Source organism: Parasteatoda tepidariorum, chromosome 12 (genome assembly GCF_982258835.1).
Source record: "Parasteatoda tepidariorum strain Cologne lab strain chromosome 12, Ptep-v5.0, whole genome shotgun sequence".
Classification (NCBI taxonomy): domain Eukaryota; kingdom Metazoa; phylum Arthropoda; class Arachnida; order Araneae; family Theridiidae; genus Parasteatoda; species Parasteatoda tepidariorum.
In genome coordinates this window covers 59,665,356-59,686,865 of record NC_141766.1, presented here as the reverse complement: position 1 = coordinate 59,686,865, position 21,510 = coordinate 59,665,356, and the positions used below count along the sequence as shown (strand labels likewise).

The 21,510-nt window shown below is 29.6% G+C and overlaps 1 protein-coding gene across 5 annotated transcripts in view; it reads right to left on the bottom strand.

Moving 5' to 3' along the window:
- The window catches only part of LOC107449376 (3',5'-cyclic-AMP phosphodiesterase 4C), a 174,426-nt gene that overhangs the window by 64,110 nt on the left and 88,806 nt on the right, over positions 1-21,510 (bottom strand). For all 5 annotated transcript variants that reach the window (XM_043047737.3, XM_043047740.3, XM_043047741.3 and 2 more), the window contains 2 exons: positions 6,384-6,536; positions 2,527-2,613 (listed from right to left, as the gene is read on the bottom strand). In XM_043047737.3, coding sequence (XP_042903671.1) covers positions 2,527-2,613; positions 6,384-6,536 — 240 coding nt within the window. The remainder of the gene's footprint in view (positions 1-2,526; positions 2,614-6,383; positions 6,537-21,510) is intronic.

The window sequence follows — 21,510 nt, the reverse complement described above, 5'->3', positions numbered from 1 at the left end:
CTTGCGTATGAAGTGGTTCTATAAAATTTCTATTGCAGAAATCCTTAGAAAATCTAGACAGAAATCGATTGATTTGGAAATTAAAGAACGTAAATGGGAATGGGTTGGTCATGCTCTACGTAAACCTAAAAAACTTAAAGTAAAACAAGTCTTTGATTGGAACCCTAAGGGAAATAGAAAAAGAGGAAGATCTAAAAATACTTGGCCCAGGATGATTATAAATGAATTGAAAATTGTATGGACTGTAATATGAAAGGAATATGTATGTAGAAAAGTAGCAATTTAAAATCCTACTTGCTATCAAAAATCTCTTTAAATGGCTTTTTCTCTGTAACTATCTACTCTGTAACTACTAACTACCTATTTGAAAATTTATTTTAACAAAATGGCTTACCAATCATACATTCAAAACAAAAATTATAATAAACGCGCCATTTCTGTAGGTTATAGAGAAATGAAAAAGAGTGGCCAGAAAATGACATATTTTCGTGTGACTTCCCTTAGGAAAATTTGCCATAGACACGCCTATGGTAATCTATGGTAATCATAAAAACTTATACGGCAAGATACCCTAAGCCTATGGTAGCCATAGAAATTCGTATGGCATTTATATGGCAAGACACTATACGCCTATGGTTACCATAGAAATTTGTATGGTATTCAAATGGCAAGACACCTTAAGCCTATGGTCACCATAGAACTTGCATGGCGTTATATAGCGGGAAACCATAGCCTTAAAGGGAAGTACCATAGGCAAACTAATATATGGAACATGTTTGGTGACCACCGAAGATCCATATAAACTAATCCTTTTAATAAATTATGTCCACCTTAGAGAAATGTATAGTTATTTAAAAAAGCTCGACGCCGATACTTTGATGGACGGATAATCTTTAGCCGAATTAGCTCCACTATGACGTTGAGTGAATTTTGTTAACTTCAAATGTTCTACAATCTTTGATGTTATTTGATTTTGGATTAATCAACAGTAGAGAACCAACAAAATCAGTAAGTTCACTCCATTTATTTTTTGTTACTAATAATTATTTTATTATTTTTGTATTTTTTGTCGCAAAGATTTAAATTATTCGGGTATTGTCCGGTAAGAGTTCTTAGCTTTCCTGTATAATTATTGTCATCGATATTTAATAGCTCTCACTTTAATTTTTCTTATTATAATTGTTCTTGTAGCATAATCATTGTGAAAAATGATCCCTGCAATTCTTGTTTATTCTTGTCTATATGTAAATTAATAATTACTAAACCGTAACTAATAAACAGTAATTAATAATTAATAAACCTTAATAAGTAAACAGTAATTAGTAAACGATAATTAATAAACGGTAATTAATAATTAATAAACCATAATAAATTATTAAAAACCATAATTTTAGGGCAAAAATTTGGTATATATAAAAATTACCATAGGATATTCCTATGGGTTTTGTCTATAATAAAATGTTACCATATATGCTTATGGGAAAAGTGTATGGCAAAATTTTACCCTAGGCAAAACTCCATAGGAAAATCCTACTGTAATTTTTATGGCAAATCTATGGCAAATTTTCCTAAAAGTTGTTTTAGCTTGTGTGAAATTATTTGTGCAAATTATTTTTGAAATCATTCATTGTGCCACAGTCCAGATATGCCTTTAACAGCTTAGAAGTGAAATACAATATGGAGCAATGCAATGATAAATAAATTACACGCTACAATAAATTTTTAGCAATTATACGCAACAAAATTTTTTTAGTGTGCACACAAAATAAATTCAACTCATAACTTTGCAATTTAAATTGAATACTTAATGAATTGTTACTTTTCTTATAATTATAAAAAATGCGAAATAAGTCATGTCGTTTATGATTGTTATCAAGTAGATCAGCAATCCATCACCTGTGGTTCATTTATTTATTCATTCTGTTTTGTAAAGCTACTACTGAGTAAAATATAGTTCGAAATTAAATCCGAGAATTATATTTTAAACATTAGTAATAGGATAACCAAAATTAACTACATGTTCTTTTACATTATTAAACAAAGGAGAAATCACGGCAATAGAGATAAATTATCTTATTAAATTCAAAACATTAAAAAAAACTTGTTAAGAGGAAGAGAATAGTGAAAAAAATATAAATAAATTTCTCTAATGATAATTTTAAAAAAACGCAGCCTTTAGTGTAAAGGGTACCAAAACTTTCAAATAATGGCGTCATTCAAAATCATGAAGTGGATTATTTTTTAGTCCTGTTTAAAAAAGGATTCATTTTTTTAACGCTTTAATAAGAAATGTATGGTAAGTTGATATAAATAATTAATCAAATCAAAAAGCTAAACATTTTATGAATATGTGCTTTATGAACAACCCTCTGGCAAAAAGTTTGTTCTCCTTTAAGTCACCCACTTTGGGAATCTTTAGTTTAGGGGTCAAGGAAGTAAACAACAACACTATATCATTTACAATCAATGAATTGATAAATACATTTATAATTGAAACAAATAATATGAAATATTTGAGAGACTTACTTTGCAGAAGTAATGGAGATATAGTTGTTTCTTACTACTTTTAAACTTGCTAAAATTTGGGCAAATGGTGTCACGATGAGTTCTTCTCTAAAAACAAAACAATATGTGTTCCAAAAAATTCAGATTTATTCTAATTTATTAAAAATATGCATGAATATTTTTCAAAACTATTTAAAAAAAAACGTCATCTTTCTCTCGAAATCTTTGTGTAAAATGCAGCTCATTTTATTTTAGTACGTTTGTGATTCATGCATATTAAAATACAATAAATGTGTAAAACCTAGGAGACATTTAATACTGCATTAAAAAATTTCTAAAAATGTACCTACGAAACAGTTTTTTTTCATAAAATTTTCTTAGGAAATTTTAAAACTCTTTGAATTTTTTATTCTTTTGCAGAATTTCCTTTTTCACATTTTCTTAAATATTTTGCAGACAATTTTTAGACAGTTAGATAATCATTTTGAATCTCAATATGTTTTCAGATTTTTTGAAGATGTTTCATAAACATGATCGTTTTATAGACATGGACTTACCATCCCTGGCTAGATTATTAGATGTACAGTACACTCTCGATTATCCGTGCGTGGATTATCCGGTTTGCGGATTATCCGTGCTCATTCCGGAATCACACAAAAAATATAAAGAGGAGCATTTTCAAGATTAAAAAAATTTGATTCATGAAGTTATAACACTACCAAATTTTTGGAAGCAATATTCGTTATTGGATTGCAGTATATGGAATATCAGCAACATGGTCAAAGGTAAAATCTTCTACGTTATCACGATCTTGGGGAAAGATCATACCGGTTGATGAACAATCCTCTTCAGATGTTCAAGAAAAATATGATAACAGTATTCTCGAACAAGCAAAAGAAATCTAAGTTTTCGAAATTCCTGATGAAGAAAATTTAGAAGATTGGTTTCAAAGTGATGCACGTGAGCCTGGCTTCCAGTATTTGACTGATGAAGACATCGTTATGTTGTTAAATCAAATAGTGATGATAGTAACTGATCCAGAAGATGTAGTAAATGAATGAAATACAATTTCTCATTCTGCTGCTCTGTGGAAGCTTTATTAGATTATATGGGAGGATTTGATTACGGTGACATTACTGCGGTACGTAAAATATGTGTCTCGATATATGGCGAAGACGCACTACACATTTTTTAAAAAGGAAAATTCCTAGTTTGATGTTATGCATGCAAATGTCAGTAATTTTTATATTTTTTGTACTGATATTGAATTTTTCCTTAACAAAAGGAGTTTTCGGATTATCCGTGTTGTTCGATTGTCCGTGCGACCTGTCCCGGTGATTAACCCGGATAATCGGGGGTGCCCTGTACTATAAAATTCTATGTAAAATCTCAATTATCAGGTGATATTATACAGCTTTATTGTTTTTACGTGGCTGAAACCGGTTTAAATTTGCTTACGCTCGAGTATCAATTCTTTAACATTGTAATACAATTCGTTAAAAATAAATACCAATAGGAAGGATATAAGAAAATCTCCCGAATAAAAGTCCTTTTCATGCATGTTTAAATATAAAAGGATTACATGCAAAACATGTAATCATAAAAAACTACAGTACATCTAATAATTTGGTCTAATTATTATTATAATATACTAATATAATACCTGATATAATAAATATTCTTTAGTTACATAATATATCGTCAATTTATCCAATCGTCTAATTTATATTATCCATCGTCTAATTTAATCAATTAATACAGGAACGTAACCCAGTGCAAACCGGTTTCAGTCACGTAAAAACAATAAAGCTGCATAGTATCACCTGATATTCCATGAGTGCACATATTATTTTTAACAAAATATCTTCAAACTGATTTGTCAAGACGTTTGGCAGTAGAAGCTTTTTTTTTATTATAGCCTAACTTTGCTATAGTGAACCTGGGATATTGCATACACTTACATTCCCTGACCAAATTATTAGACGCACTAAGCATTCTATATAAAATCATAATTATAATGTAACACTATACAGCTTTATTGTTTTTGCACAGCTGAAACCGGTTTGCACTTGTTCACGTTCGTATATCAATTGGTTAACATTGTAAAGCAATATGTTAAAAAAAAAAATACAAATAGGAAGTATATGAAAATCTCTTGAACTGAAACCCATTACATTTATGTTTAAAAATAAAAGTATTGCCTATAAACTGGAGCAAAACGTGTCATTATGAAAAAACTACAGTGCGTCTAATAATTTGGTCGAATTACTATAATATACTAATATAATACCCGATATAATAAATATTCTAAATTTATATAATATAACGTCTAATTTATCCAATCATCGAATTGATATTATATATCGTCTAATTTAGCCAATTAATACACGGACGTAAACAAGTGCAAACCGGTTTCAGTGGTGTAAAAACAATAAAGCTGTATAGTATTACGTGATAATTAGGATCTTATGGTGTGCCTAATCATATAACTGTATTCGTAGTGAGCATTTTTATTGGTTCGAACGGCTGTTATTTTATACGCTTAAAGTGAAGAGCTGAGAAATTGATTGTTCGTTAATGGAGGGTTTAATTGTTACAAAATTATGTGATCTAAAAATTTTTAATTAAAAATAAAGAAGTAGTATAATAATGAGTTGTTTTACTGAAATAAAGCGTTCCAAAATCAGACATATGGGAGAGCAGAAACTTTTCATTGCAACTATTTTTTAAAATTACAAAAACAAAAGATCTAAGAAATTATAAAATGACGAAAATTGAATAGTTATTGTTATAGGTAGACAATCGCTATATGGAAAGTATTTCAAATGTTTTTTAACGTTCACTATTTCTAAAATTCCTACTGCAATATGCTACAAAATATTGCGGCTATCTTGAACTATCACTTAGAGTGTTCACTATATCTTCATAGGGAACGTATAAATTAATATAGAAGTTGTCCTAATTTTCTTGCTAATTACAAAATTCTTATTAAAGTTACCTTCTTAAAATTGACCGACTATTTTTTTTTTTAGCTATATGTTAATATTTGTGCTTTCACGATATCATTTGTCACATCAACTTTAGTGAATAATTGAAAAATCACTTCTTGTGATTAATAGTTGCAAGAAATACAATAAGTAAAAATATAAAAATTTCATACTATCTGTAAGATCGATCAAGAAGAATATTTTCAAACGTGGATGTAAATACTTTTAATAATATTAGGAAATCGATATTTTATTTTATAAGATCTGACAAATACTAATTTGAATATTTTAAATGAGGTTATATCAAGAATGATTGATTGCTAATAAATATCCTTTAACCTCTTCCTTGACTATCCCAAGTTAATGTATATATTGCAAATATCCCGAGGGCATTCGTCAATACGTTTTGTCTTATCACGCCTTTACTTCGCCGGATGCATAATGATTATTTGCTGTGATTGGAAATTTGTCAATTTTTGTTTGGGTGTTTTGCTATTTGTGGGACTGCAAACGTGCAATTGTACATACGAGGGTTACTGAATTTACATAGAAAAAAAAATGGCGCTCGCGAACAAAAGTAATGCGAGTGATTTTTCAAATTATGAAAATGCGAACATATACGAAGACTAATATTTAACTTTTTTCACTTGCCCGAGATAATTTGGTATAGTAAACTGATGGTAAATTAAATATTTTTTTGCTAATAAGAAAATTAAATTTTCAACTTAGAACTTGTGTATTATGTTTTGTTTTAGTTCCTTACAGTTATTAATGAAATAAATTTGTTTTTATAAAAAATTGGAGGTGGAAACATCGACTAAGTATTTTTGGATTCAACATTCTTAGTAAGGCATTTTAAACCAAACAATTACTTTTAGAGAAAGAACTCACGTTTCCTGTGAAGAATGTCTGGACTTTGGATCAACATCATGATCAGATCTGTAAAGGAAAGATTCACGACGTTGTGGGAAACTTTGCACCAAAAGACCAGATGCAGGACTCTCCAATAATGTGCGAGTTGCTGGGGGAATTCCATCGTCAAAACTAAAATCAAAATCATCTTCATTAAATCATTTAACACAAAAAATGGTGGCAACAACTGAGTGATGTAGTAAAACACCTTCTCGGTATAAAATAGCTGCCACCATTTTTGTCACTCACCAATATTTTTTATTACACACATAAGATTCAGTAAAGTTGTTTTTATGAAACTGTAAGAAAACTAATTCTTGAAACAAAATTTATTTATAAATCAAATATAAGCACATAAAACGAAATGGAACTAGGCTTGACAAAACCGATAGAAATTATACATTATTTAATACAGTTTATAGAGACTTAAAAATTAATAAGAAATAAATATCCTTATTACACAACTAAAAACATACACACATTTTTGATGGGAAGCTTTTGTTTCTGCAAGGAAGATCACAATTTGTATTCAAATGTAAACAAGCTATAGACGTCACCATTGGTGTTTTCAAAAACAAAAATATTTATCGTATGGTGTCGTATTAGCCTGGTATAAATCTTCCCATTTTAAGTATATAATTAAATCCTTTAAATTAGATGAAATACTAACTGAAAAAAAGTTTTACTTTTCGAACTGTTCATCACTACAGATTTTACAGTGTAGTTTTAAATACTGACACACACTTAAAATTTACACGCAAACAGAAAAAGCAAAGTTTGTTTCATTTCAAGTGCTGCAAATTAAGGAGCTTAATATCATATAACAACATACGGATACCGAATTGAGAAATATTCCATTTTAGGGATTGGTATAGAATCATTTCTCAAAATTAAATTTGAAAATATATTTGTTAAAATCATCTTTCGGTTAATAGCTTAATAAATAGGTGCTTTCGAAATGAGTTGTAGAGAACGGGTATGAAATGCAAAACATAAATCAGCTTTAATGATTTGTTAGGTAGGCTTTTACTTAGGTACAGTATTTTCTATATTCAAAGAATTTTCTTATTAAGATCTCAAAAATAAAATATTTATAATTATAATTGTGTTTGATAAAAATGCATTCAAAATTTATGAAGAAACAAATTTGTAAAATAAAGGCCATATAATATTTATACTCATCCTTAATAATTGCGAAAAATAATTTGGAATTTTTCAAGAGGTATTAAAACGTTCATTTATTTATTAATTTATTTTTGAATTATAAAATAAATAATAAATTGCATTCACAGACTGAATTGTGACCTTCATAATTTTTAATTGCCATAATCAGGCAATTTTCCGTAGTTTTTTTTAACAATTTCTATAGACATTTTATTAATATTTTTTATTTACACCAAATTTGTAAAAATTGAATTTTCGTAATTTATATTAAACAATTGTAATTCATTTTAATATTAGATAATTTGTTTTTAATAATACGTTAAAAATTATTTTAACAAAATATTAAAGTGTGAGACACTATACAAAAGCATTTAGAAAATTCGTAGGTTTTTAGGGGGTATTTTGAAACGATAGGTTATTTATTTTATACCAAATCATTTAACGCAAAACATTTAAAAAAATATTCTTAGGTAACGACCTTGTGTATTTAATTTAGTTGTTCTACATTTACACTTTTTGGCAGAATATCAATTTGGAAACTGTGAAAGACTTTTTTCTATTTCAATACTTGTTACAAATTTTATTCAAAAGAAAAAATTATCTTAAGGGGTCCTTACAAGTTTTCGAGTTTTTTGAAGAATGAAAAGTATTATTAGGAAGCGCCAAATATTAGATTATACTAAGAAATTATAGCAAAAATGCTGAAACCAACTCAATACAGAACAGAAAATAATACATATTTTAAACTGGAAACTCATTGAATTTTGTTTATAGTTTGTTTTTCGAAGTTTTGTCTTTAAATGTGTTTTTCGCTATTCAAATTTCTTTCACCTGTGTGTGACGCACAAGATTACTCGCTTTCTAATAAATTTATTATAACTTCGTAATTAATTTGAGTATAGCATTTTGTATTAATTCATTCAAACACTTGAATAGTAGGCGATATTGTATATTCCTTTCTGTAATAATGAAATTTATTTTTAGATAAAAAACCAAAGAAAAATTTTTTTCCCAACCTTTTTCATTTTTTAAAATTTCCTTTAGTTTTTGTGACTGTAAAAAGAGTATATTTGACTGCCTATTAAAAGTATTTGTAAGTCATTAATATGATTTTTATTTTATTTTTATTTATAACCGTCGTTGAACAGTCGATCTAATTTTTTTGGGTTTACGACTACTAATGTTCAACTCCGTAGCCTCGTAATTTTGAACCCAATCCAGAACACAAGGAAACTCCTTGACCAAGTATTGGGAGAAATTTGCCTTCGTGGAGGACTTTTTGATGGAACTAACCCCGCATTTGCGTTATATGGTGACGAAAACCGCGAAAACCTCCCAAGGCGGTCCTGACGGCAAGGGATCTCTGACCCATGATCCGTTTACCATTGAGGATATTTTATATCAGCACTGTGGTCGGTGCAAGCCGAGTGTGGAATTCGTATTAAGCTGCCATTGCTGCGATTCGAACCCGGTTCACCTCATCGGAAGACGAACCGTCTATACCCTGAGCCATCTCTGCTCAACATGATTTTTATGACGTTTATCATGCGCGTAAGAAGTCATGATGTCATTTTTTTCCTTCAAATTTTACCTCTAAAAAAATTTAATTATAAAAAATCTTCGCTTTGTGTTCTACAAAGGCTTTTGTATTTAAGTAATGCCTGTGCTAACGTTAAACTCTTGTAAAAAATTCAGAATCCTAAGTTAAAGAACTAATTTTATTCAAATTTTGTGGTTTTCTACAAAGCGAAACAAAAATTCTTTCGCCACTAGGAAGATAGACAGCCAGTACTAGAGGCAATTTATATTAATTTGAAATTAACCTTTTCACTACTAAAATATAAAGAAATATAGGGGAGAGGGGGGCACATGTGAACAAATTTTTTTATTTCTTCACTTTTCGAAAAATATCATCAATTTTTCATAGTAAAAAAGTCCATATGTTTAAATAGTATTTTCTTTGTCTTGTGGAATTTTTTGAGATTTTTCAATAAAATATTTCTTTACTTTATAATATTTTAGAAAAATGACTTCGGGGCACATATGAACAAGATTAAAAACACAAAGCATATTTCAAAGAAAAAAAATCTTTAATATAACAGATCTTTAATATACGCATTATACTTAGGGGGTTGTAGCTTACTATGTGAATTTAAATTGTTCAACAGTACTGTCAATAAGAAAATAATTTTTCAGCTGTACAATAATTTATCCGTAATTGGGTTTTTCGCAACTTCATGTTCCACGGGTGTTGTAATGGGCCTTTTTCTTTCTTCTCTAATACTCTTTCATGCTTTTTTTTTTCATTTTTTCTATCTTTTCATTTGTAGCTTTAACAATCTATTTTCTCAGGTGTATCAGTTAATATGCGTGATGCGCGATCAACCATTTAATAAAAAAAAATTTTTAAAGGAAAAATTAATAAATTAATTATGGAAAATTAAATAATGATAATTTTAAATGCATACATATTTTTTAAACTTATAATATCATGAGGATAATAATCTTAATACTATGTAGGGGCACTTGTGAACTGCTCACATCTGCCCCAGATGTTTTGTTCACAAGATGTATTCCCATCATCCTTCTTAAACCTAACTTGAAAAATAAAGAAATTTTAATTGTGTAAAAAAAAAAGAATAATTGTCATAAACTTACCTGAATGTTCATATAATGATCAGCAATAGTTAATTTTAGTTTATTAGTTGATTTATATTATGCTTTCACTTGGAGAAGCGAGCGATTATAATATATGCAACACCAGCTGATACAAAGAACTTGTTGTCAGAATAGACCAACAAAATGTCTCATTGTTCTGAACGTTTTTCAGAGAGGTAGGACTAGTACTGCCATCAATTGAAAATTTTTCGAGATTTTTTATTTCAAATCATATTGGTAAAACATACCATGTTCACATGTGCCCCCTGTTCACATGTGCCCCCCTCTCCCCTAGCAGAAAAATATTTTACAGTTCCGTATTTGTATTTTACTGCTATAAATCATAATAAAAATGTAAATTATACTGCCAGGGGCTAATACTTCTAGCTGCACTTGAAGTAAAATATTGTAAATATTTCAAATGTTAAGTTTCACCTAATGTAGGACCAAACATGCATATAATGTTATATTATGGGATATTTAAATAGAATGATGAAAATATTTAATAATTATTTAGAATAATTTGTTTTAAAAAAAGAATTTCTTTAAATAAAAAAAGGGAACTCTAAATGCAATACAAAAGCTTAACAGTGCATTACTGCATGGAATCTCAGTTTTAAAACTATTTTAATTACGCAAACAATGCAAAATAAATAATTATTGAAAAGAATGTAACATTGACTATAAAAATAATTAAAATCTTAGGGGGTAAAATTTCAAAATCACGGATAAAAACGCAAAAAATTTAAGTTATTGAAATATATGTACATACTTTAATATAAAATAATTAAAGGCATAAAAATATTACTAAATAGATGTAATATTGACATTTGACCGGACAACTATGCAGTCATAAATTTAGCCATAGCATAATCGTGACTGAATTATTTTTAAATATTAAGTAAATATAAATTTAAAAGCTTCATACAGATTACAGAACTACCAAGTTAAAAGAAGAAATTTCAGACGAACTAAATTATATAATATTTAAAACACTTTTGTAAGTTTATAGCATCAATTTTCGATGTGTTATGTGGAATTCTACATATGTTTTGCATCTATTTCAGAAATATCCACCAATGTTTCAGCGAAGGTAAAATTTTTTTTATAGCGTGTTCTTGGAAGTTCATATACACTGAGTGGCCAAATTATTATGACCACCCCTTTAGTCGTCTGCTTCCATACCCTATACGGCGCAATGTGCGTCGAACAGTCCGTTCAGAGACGTTCACAGTTGCTCCTTGATTAAGATCACTTGAAATTTGTTGCACTGCACAACCCTGGCCAGCCTTCTCTCTGATCGAGTAATCAGTCGTGACCCCCGAGAACCCTGTGACGACCACAAGTCTGACGTTGAGACCCGGTTTTTTGCTTGATTGTCCATTCTTTGTAAACATTAACAACTGCTGCTCTAGAACACTTCACAAGTGCAGCCGTTTTTCTGATACTCATTCCGACACATCTCGCACCCACAATCCTTCCACGTTGAAATTCAGTTAAATCACTTTTCTTTCCCATATCTGAGCAAGCAACACAGTATAACTGATGACTCACTTGTCCAGCATTCCCGTGTTATAGTTATCTGCCCTCTAGCGGCAGCGCTGTGACGCAATAACTCATTTGCATAAAACTCTGAGGTGGTCATAATAATTTGGCCACTCAGTGTATGTGGACTGAGGTAATTAAGAGGTTATAAACATAAACAATGTATAAAACACACACACAAAAAAATACAAGTTCAAAATTAATTGCACAGATAGTCCCTGGGCATATTATTCGACGTACTCTAAGATTCTATGAAATATCTTAATTATCAGGTGATACTTTACCGCAATATTATTTTTACGACGCGACTGCAACCGGTTTGCACATTTTAACTAACGTTCGTGAATCAATTGGTTAAATTAACCGATACATAATATAAATTCGGCGAAAGGAAAAATTGGACGATATATTAGACAAATGTAGAATATTTATTATATCAGGTATTATACCAGTATATTATAATAATTAGGCCCAATTATTCGACACACTGTAGTGTTTTAATAATGACATGTTTTGCTCGAGTTTATATGCAATATATAATTATATTTAAGCAAACACGTAATGAGTTTTTATTTAGGAGATTTTTAATGTACTTCCTATTTGTATTTATTTTTAACATTACAACGTTAAATAATTGATACACTTACGTAAACAAGTGCAAACCGGTTTCAGTCTCATAAAAACAGTAAAGCTGTATAGTATCACCTGATAATTAAAATTTCACATAGAATCTTGGAGTGCAATATGGCAGGGAATGGTATATACAAATTGACAAAAAAAAAAAAAATAGAAAATTCTGAAGTGTCAAAATTGCTGGCGAAAAAACAAATTTGTAATTAAATAATTTATGCACAAAAGAAAATTCGATACAATAAATGATATTGAAATTAATAAACAAATTAGATGTGAAAATCAAAATATTATTTTAGAAATACTGTTGATACTGGAACTAAAAAAAAGTATTTTGGAAATGAAAATTAATCATCAATTTCTAACTAAAAACGTAAACAAAAGTTGCTTAAAATGATGGTTTTTTGTCACTACTATTAGAGTGGCAAATGATTGTATAATTTCAAAAGCTAATTGAAGTCTTTGGAAGTTGTAGTATGACATATTTAATTTACAAAGTGATTTTTTTTTTATATAAAATGATTTTGAAAAAAGCCGGATTGGTAGTAAATTTATTATTAGGTTTATTTGGAGTGTAATTTAAAATCTTTATTCTGTACAGATATTCTATTCACTCCCCCAAACTGAAATACCACAGTAAATAACAAAAAATACCAAGAATAATAAAGAGTAATAAAAAAAATCTTTTTTTTAGGTAATAAAACATATAAAGAGCGGTTTTTTTTTTTCGAAATTTCATTGAAGGGTGTTCTCTATTTTAAATTACAATCAATATACAAATCAAGATATTGAAAAGTATTTACAAATTTTATTTTATAACATATTTATTTTACATAGCCGACCCAATTTTTGAGTGAAATTTGCCTTAGCGGAGGACTTTTTTGATGGAACTTACCCGCATTTGCGTCGCATGCTGAGGAAAACCCTGAAAACCTCCCACGGTAAGCTTGACGGCAAGGGGATTATAACGCATGATCCGTCTACCACTGAGGATATTTTACGTCAGCACTGTGGTCGATGCGATCGGGGTGGGGAAGTTGGAGGCGAGCGCTCTATCCCCTGAGCCACCACGTGCAAATTGTAAGGAATAAGAAGAGTAGTTTGAAAATGTATTGCAGACAAGCGAGTGAAATCCGCGTTAAAATTTAGATTCCTTAAATTGAAGTACATGTATTTGTCATGTCTAGAGAATTTGATGAAAACTAATTATCTATTTTAGCTAAATCTAGTTCATCCTGTAACTTAAGGGAACACGAATACAGCAGGGCAGAATCACCTAATAAAAAATCCAAACAAAAATCCTTGATAAAAATTAAGAAAAGTCCTAGATTAACATTCTTCCAGACTGAAATGAAAATTCTAATATCATTATTAATTCTCACCATTGAAACCAATAATTACCTTTTATTTCAGCATATTTGAGAATTTAAATGGAATGATTTACTTTATCGAATGCTTTGGAAATATCTGCGAGGGTTTTATTATTATTATTATTGATGCTTGTGTAAATTAAATAAGTGCATCTGTGGTACTTTTATTTTTAATAAAACCAAACGGGCTAAAACAAGAGGCGTTAAAAACTTTTAATGAAACAAAATCTCATGGAGAACATTATGATTACTTCAAGTAATACTATTGTTGCAAAAAGGAATAAAGCTAATTCATAATCATTTAATGAGTTGTTTTCCAATGGGTGTCATCTATCTGCCCCACCCATACATCACACCCGTTTCATATTGCGAACCCATTCATTCATTGGAATTTTGAACGATCAATCCCCCAGAGGTATAATTTGTTGAGGAGGACTTTGTGACCAGACAAATTTAACATTTACAACAAGGGGAATTTTTGACTGGCTGGATTCTCCCGAGTTAATGAGTGAGATAATTGATTTAACTTACTTTAATTTCTGTTATTACTGACCTATAAAAACATTTTATGAATTGCTTTCTTAAAAATTCCTTCTTTTTATTTTAAGTGAGTTAATTTATAGGCTTCTTAATTTATAGGCTACTTTATATCGTGAGGATGTTTTTAAAGTTTTTGAACAATAGTTCTTTTCTTAGAAACATAGAATAAATATTTGGAGTTCTCCGATTATTCTTATATTTCTTGTTAAATTTTGTTTCAAGTTTATTTTTACTGAGTTAAACTGAATTAAAATTAATTATATCGCTAATTCATTTTATATTCTGATAAATATTTGAACTGCTGTTTATAGTTAATTAAAATAATGAAACCATTATAACGTTTCGGATTAAGTGTTTTGTTGAAACTTAAGTTATATATGAGTAGATAACGATAAGTTAAATCATTTAAAAAAAAACAACAGTTAAAAGAGACATGTAATTTTGAAGTATGCGATCTATGCATGTAGAAGCGATCTAGTTGGTATGCGATATGATTGTAAACCGAATGAATTTAAATATTCCTGCATCTTTATCGTTGAGAATATTTATATTCAAAACACCCATTAAAATAATGCTTTCATTATTTAGTTTAGATAAAGTAAATTGAAGTTCTAAATTAAAATCTGAAATAAAAGAAATTGACGGTAAATGGATAGCAAACATAATTTCAAACATTTGTTGTGTGACCATATAGTTTCAATAGTCAGAATCTATTTTCATGAAATCAAGGTTGTCACAGTAATACCACCTGATTTTATCTACAACAAATGTTAAACCGTCTACTGAATAGAAGCTTTTCTTTATTATTATAAATCCATATTTCAGACATAATTATAATTGAAATTCTGAAGTTCGAGCAACAAAATTACCAAATTTCATTCGGATGCTTCGGATGTTAACGTGAATAATATTCAAACTGGACGATCGACCTGTGTAGGGGACAGGGAACTGTCCTTGCATCAGAAAGGTTCTGGGGTCGAATCCCGGGCAAGACATGGATGTTTCTTTCTCTCTATCTATGTCCTTTCTCTTTAGTGTGTGAATGTGACCCATCCTATAAACGGGTTGTGGTAGGGTGACGTGGGCGACGCTGCTTCGGCACAGGTGCCCACTGGGTAACGAAAAGAGAGTTAGCAGTTCTGGCACTTTCTGTGACCAATGGACAATAGGTCCAAGTGCCCGCTATTAAAAAAAATATTCAAACTGTTGGCAAAGAAAAGAATCATGTAAATCATCTAAATTTAATAATTATTTGCAATCTTAAGTTGGGTGATTTGATCATCTCTCATTGACCACAGTGCTGACGGTAAATATCCACAGCGGTCATGGGTTAGAGTCCCATTGCCTTTAGACTAACCGTGGGCGTTGTTTTCATATGACACAAATGCAGGTTAGTTGCATCAAAAAGTAATTTGTTATAAAATAAAATGGTAATACTGTGGTTTGATACTAAAAATAAGGAAGTTTATAGGATCCCTAAGCGATAGACAATGCTTAATTATTTTTATTTCGTAAGGAAGTCTAGTAAACCAATCTTATAGAGCCAAAACATAGAGTAACATAAACAGTAGAGTACCTTCATACTGAAAATGACTATTTTTTATTGGTGAATGGGACTTTTCTACCGTCGTGGGGTAAATTTTTACAGCAGATAAAATATTCTATTGTTTAAAAGATTATTATTTCATAATTTATGTTATATACCTATTTTTTGATTTCATTTTACAAAAAGAAATCAAAAGAAATTTCATTACATTTAATCCGCACCTTTTATTACACATTATTTAAATAAATGATCAATAAAAAGAAATACAAAAATGATTAAAAATCAATTTGTAATAACAAAATATGTGTTAACTTTTATTTTTATTACTTTTGTCTTGCGTACAAAGAACTTAGGGATGAGAAACTGAGATAGAAAAAACAAACAACGAAGAATGCTTATGGCCACATTCCATTCAATAGATGGTTTCAAAAATGTAGTCCTTATGCAGAAGTTTCAAAATTCCCAAAAAATGAAGAAGAAAAAATCCAGTCGAAGACAGAAAAAAGTTGATTATATCTAATTTCCTCTCTTCTTTTGGCTCACTATATCCACAAAAAATAATATTATACGTGTATAGCAAGGCACGGGAGCGAACATTTTGTTCACTATATCCGGGAGTTCTCTATATACCATGTTCACTATACCGGGGTTTGACTGTTTATATTGCTTTAGTATAACACTGATTTAAAACATTGTCGTCATAATAGCAACTTTTCCAGTGATAATTATTTAATTATTATGATAATTATTCATCTTTACGTACAGTGCGTCAAAAAAAAATGGACCGCCTTAAATAACTTTTGATCTAATAATCAGATCGTGGCGTTCTAAGACTTATTCTTAATTGTTGAAGGGGGGTTAATTTATTAGTTTAAGTTATGAAATCAAACTTTCTCTGAATAAACAAGGAAGCCCAAAATATAGGTAAATAGGGTCCCCATAGTTTGGTCAGAAGAGTGGTCCAAAGTTTGGAAACCTTAATGTTAATTTTACTTTTTGTGTATTGCGAAATATCTCGAGAACTTTTCAAGCGACAAATTTTTTGCACACACTTATAAAGATCATTTATCCAAAGATAATTCTATGCAAAAAAATAAATTTTAGTGCATATTTATTATTATTTTATTTAATAATAGTCGAAAAATTTTTGAATTGTCAGCAATATATAATTTTTTACATCACTTTATAGTATGAAATTTTTCTTGGCAAAGCATATAATTTGGCAGAAATCGATTGAACAGTTCCTGAGAAATTGAATTTTAAGTACACGACTTTTTTTAAAATTCTATTTCTCAGGAACTATTCAACCGATTTCGATCAAATTTTGTATTTTGTTCTGTAAAATTACATACTTTAAAGTGTGTAAAAAATTATATACCTTACGAATAAAACGCTTTTCGACTATTATTTAAAACAATATATATATACATTAAAAATTACTTTTTTGAATAGAATTATTTTGGGATAAAAAGATTCTCGAGATATGGCGAAATACGCGAAAAGCAAAACGAACATTACGGGATCCAAAGTTTGAACAGCTCTCCTGACCAAATTATTCCCAGATTGCGGGTACCCCTGTGTTTTGGGGGTCAGAAATCCGATATCGTCGATTAAAAGGTATGTTTAGTCATAGAAAGTATGTTTTTGTGTCCAGTTTTTGCAAATTTAAAATATCGTCTGCACTATTTCATTAGCATATTTGAGGTTACCCCCTTGATCCTTTAAAATTAAGTCCTAGAATGTAAAGATTCGATCATTAGATCAAAAGTTATAATAATGAGCACTGATATTCAGATTATTCCACGGTTGGCGCCCATTTCACAATTATTTTGATTTGTTATCAATGTCACACTATAATTCAAGAAAGTGTAGTGAAAAAGAAATAAAAACATTTTACTTCAAAAAGTTGATAAAGCAAATTATTTCTCTGAATCGAAACTATTGCCGAAAAGTATGAAAAGGTAAACGCATCGGCATTCTTTTTTCAGATTCTTGTAGTAAGTTTTAGTGAAATGCCATGTAGATCATGGTGTACACTTCTTGGTGTGCCAATTTTTATATTTCATAACACTAAATTTATAATTACAGCAAGAAAAGATAAATTATTTTTACAATAGAATCATCAATTTAGGATAAAGCAAATTATTTCTCTGAATCGAAACTATTGCCGAAAAGTATGAAAAGGTAAACGCATCGGCATTCTTTTTTCAGATTCTTGTAGTAAGTTTTAGTGAAATGCCATGTAGATCATGGTGTACACTTCTTGGTGTGCCAATTTTTATATTTCATAACACTAAATTTATAATTACAGCAAGAAAAGATAAATTATTTTTACAATAGAATCATCAATTTAGGATAAAGCAAATTATTTCTCTGAATCGAAACTATTGCCGAAAAGTATGAAAAGGTAAACGCATCGGCATTCTTTTTTCAGATTCTTGTAGTAAGTTTTAGTGAAATGCCATGTAGATCATGGTGTACACTTCTTGGTGTGCCAATTTTTATATTTCATAACACTAAATTTATAATTACAGCAAGAAAAGATAAATTATTTTTACAATAGAATCATCAATTTAGGATAAAGCAAATTATTTCTCTGAATCGAAACTATTGCCGAAAAGTATGAAAAGGTAAACGCATCGGCATTCTTTTTTCAGATTCTTGTAGTAAGTTTTAGTGAAATGCCATGTAGATCATGGTGTACACTTCTTGGTGTGCCAATTTTTATATTTCATAACACTAAATTTATAATTACAGCAAGAAAAGATAAATTATTTTTACAATAGAATCATCAATTTAGGATAAAGCAAATTATTTCTCTGAATCGAAACTATTGCCGAAAAGTATGAAAAGGTAAACGCATCGGCATTCTTTTTTCAGATTCTTGTAGTAAGTTTTAGTGAAATGCCATGTAGATCATGGTGTACACTTCTTGGTGTGCCAATTTTTATATTTCATAACACTAAATTTATAATTACAGCAAGAAAAGATAAATTATTTTTACAATAGAATCATCAATTTAGGATAAAGCAAATTATTTCTCTGAATCGAAACTATTGCCGAAAAGTATGAAAAGGTAAACGCATCGGCATTCTTTTTTCAGATTCTTGTAGTAAGTTTTAGTGAAATGCCATGTAGATCATGGTGCACACTTTTTGGTGTGCCAATTTTTATATTTCATAACACTAAATTTATAATTACAGCAAGAAAAGATAAATTATTTTTACAATAGAATCATCAATTTAGGATAAAGCAAATTATTTCTCTGAATCGAAACTATTGCCGAAAAGTATGAAAAGGTAAACGCATCGGCATTCTTTTTTCAGATTCTTCTTGTAGTAAGTTTTAGTGAAATGCCATGTAGATCATGGTGTACACTTTTTGGTGTGCCAATTTTTATATCTCATAACACTAAATTTATAATTACAGCAAGAAAAGATAAATTATTTTTACAATAGAATCATCAATTTAGGATAAAGCAAATTATTTCTCTGAATCGAAACTATTGCCGAAAAGTATGAAAAGGTAAACGCATCGGCATTCTTTTTTCAGATTCCTGTAGTAAGTTTTAGTGAAATGCCATGTAGATCATGGTGTACACTTCTTGGTGTGCCATTTTTTATATTTCATAACACTAAATTTATAATTACAGCAAGAAAAGAAAAATTATTTTTACAATAGAATCATCAATTTAGGATTCCTTAAAATAAAATTAGTTTGTTAATGAAACATAGAGCAGAAAGGATATTAAGACAATTAGGCTTAACAAAGTTGAAGAGAAATTATACTTTATGAAATAATTAATACAGAGAATATATATTTCACAACTAAAAATGAGATATTTTAAGGGCATAGTATCGTTTAGATTGTTGCTCTGGCGATATCAAAAGTGCGGAAGTTTTTGGAATATAAAGATGGTGTACGTGAGATTGGTGTGTTCAAATCAATCTTAATAAATAGTGTATAGACTTGGTGTTAACATTATATAAAGTGTTCCATATTCAGAGAGAAATTTCACTACAATTTTTAGAACTGTGGAGGACACTTTTGCCATTTATCAAAAATCATATGAAACTAACCATGTTATTTCGAGATTCACTACAGTCATTATTACTATAACATTCTATGTTAAATTACTATAATGCAATTGTTTATGCTCCTGTATCAATTGCTTAACACTGTAATGTAATGCGTTAAAAATAAATATAAATGGGAAATATATAAAAAATGTATGTTTAAATATAAAAGTATCGCGTATAAACTTATGTCATTATTAAAAAACTACAGCCTGTCTAATAATTTGATCTAATTATTATAATATACAAATATAATGCTTCGTATAATAAATATTCTATATTTATATAATATATCGTCTAATTTATCCGTTTGTCAAATTTATGCTATATATCGACTAATTGAACCCATTGATACACTAACGAAAACAAGTGCAAACCGGTTTCAGTCATATAAAAACAATAAAACTGTATAGATATCACCTGATAATTAAGATTTTACATAGAATGTTTTAGTGCGTCTGATAATTTGGCCAGGGGCTGTGTTGGTTAGTAAGCGCCAAAGTTTAGAAAACTTTAATTGAAAAGGTTGACATTTTTACTTCACCGATTTTGCCTTGTAGTTTCTAATATCTTAAAAATTAATTTTACAGTAAGGTCAATATCTGCTGACATATTATTGAGGTATTTCAATTAGTAAACCAGTTTTCGCATCACCTTTAAAATATTCCTTTTCTTAAATGGCCCTTCCACAACACTCTGATCATTTCGAAAAACTTGGCTTTATGTTTGTAATCAAAGTTGGAAATTGTTTTTTCAATGAGTTTTTGACTTATAATCCTTGAAGAAAAGCCCTAAAGATTATTTTCTCAAAACTTTAAAAAAATGAATTAAAATGATGTTGTTGTAGTTCATTTACGTCGCACTAGCGCTGCACAATGGGCTATTGGCGACTGTCTGGGAAACATCCCTGAGGATGATCCGAAGACATGCCATCACAATTTTGATCCTCGGCAGAGGGGATGGCACCCCCGCTTCGGTAGCCCGACGACCTGCAAGCGAAGTCGAGCACTTTACGGTAGAACAGTTTAACGAGGACCAATACCGTACACCCTCGGTCCCAACGCAGACTGATCCAAGTGGTCACCCACCCGCACACTGACTGCAGCCAGTGATGTGCTTGACTTCGGTGATCTACTGGAAACCGTGTCTTAACGATCAGTCCACTGCGGGACTAATTAAAATGTAAATTCTGATTTATGCAAAATTACAGTTTGTAATAAAATTTATTTTTAATATTAAATTTCCACAGTAAAAGAAGAAAAAAAAAGGGAAAAAAATGATAGCCGAAAAGTATAAAAAGTTGAACACGTTTTCAGATCCTTCCATTAAGTGTTTTATTAAACCAAGAACCTTTTAAAATGCTTAGTTTTAAAACAAAACTCAAATAGATATGTTAACATTCAAAGATAGTTCATGCAAAATGAATTTATTCTTTATACAACCACCGGGGGGTTTAGACGGAAAAGATGACCTCATTCATTAATTAAATATCGATTTAGGACGACGAATCAATCTAATTAAATTAGATAAGAAAATAAATAATATACTATAAGGATTAATAAACGTTCATGAAATTT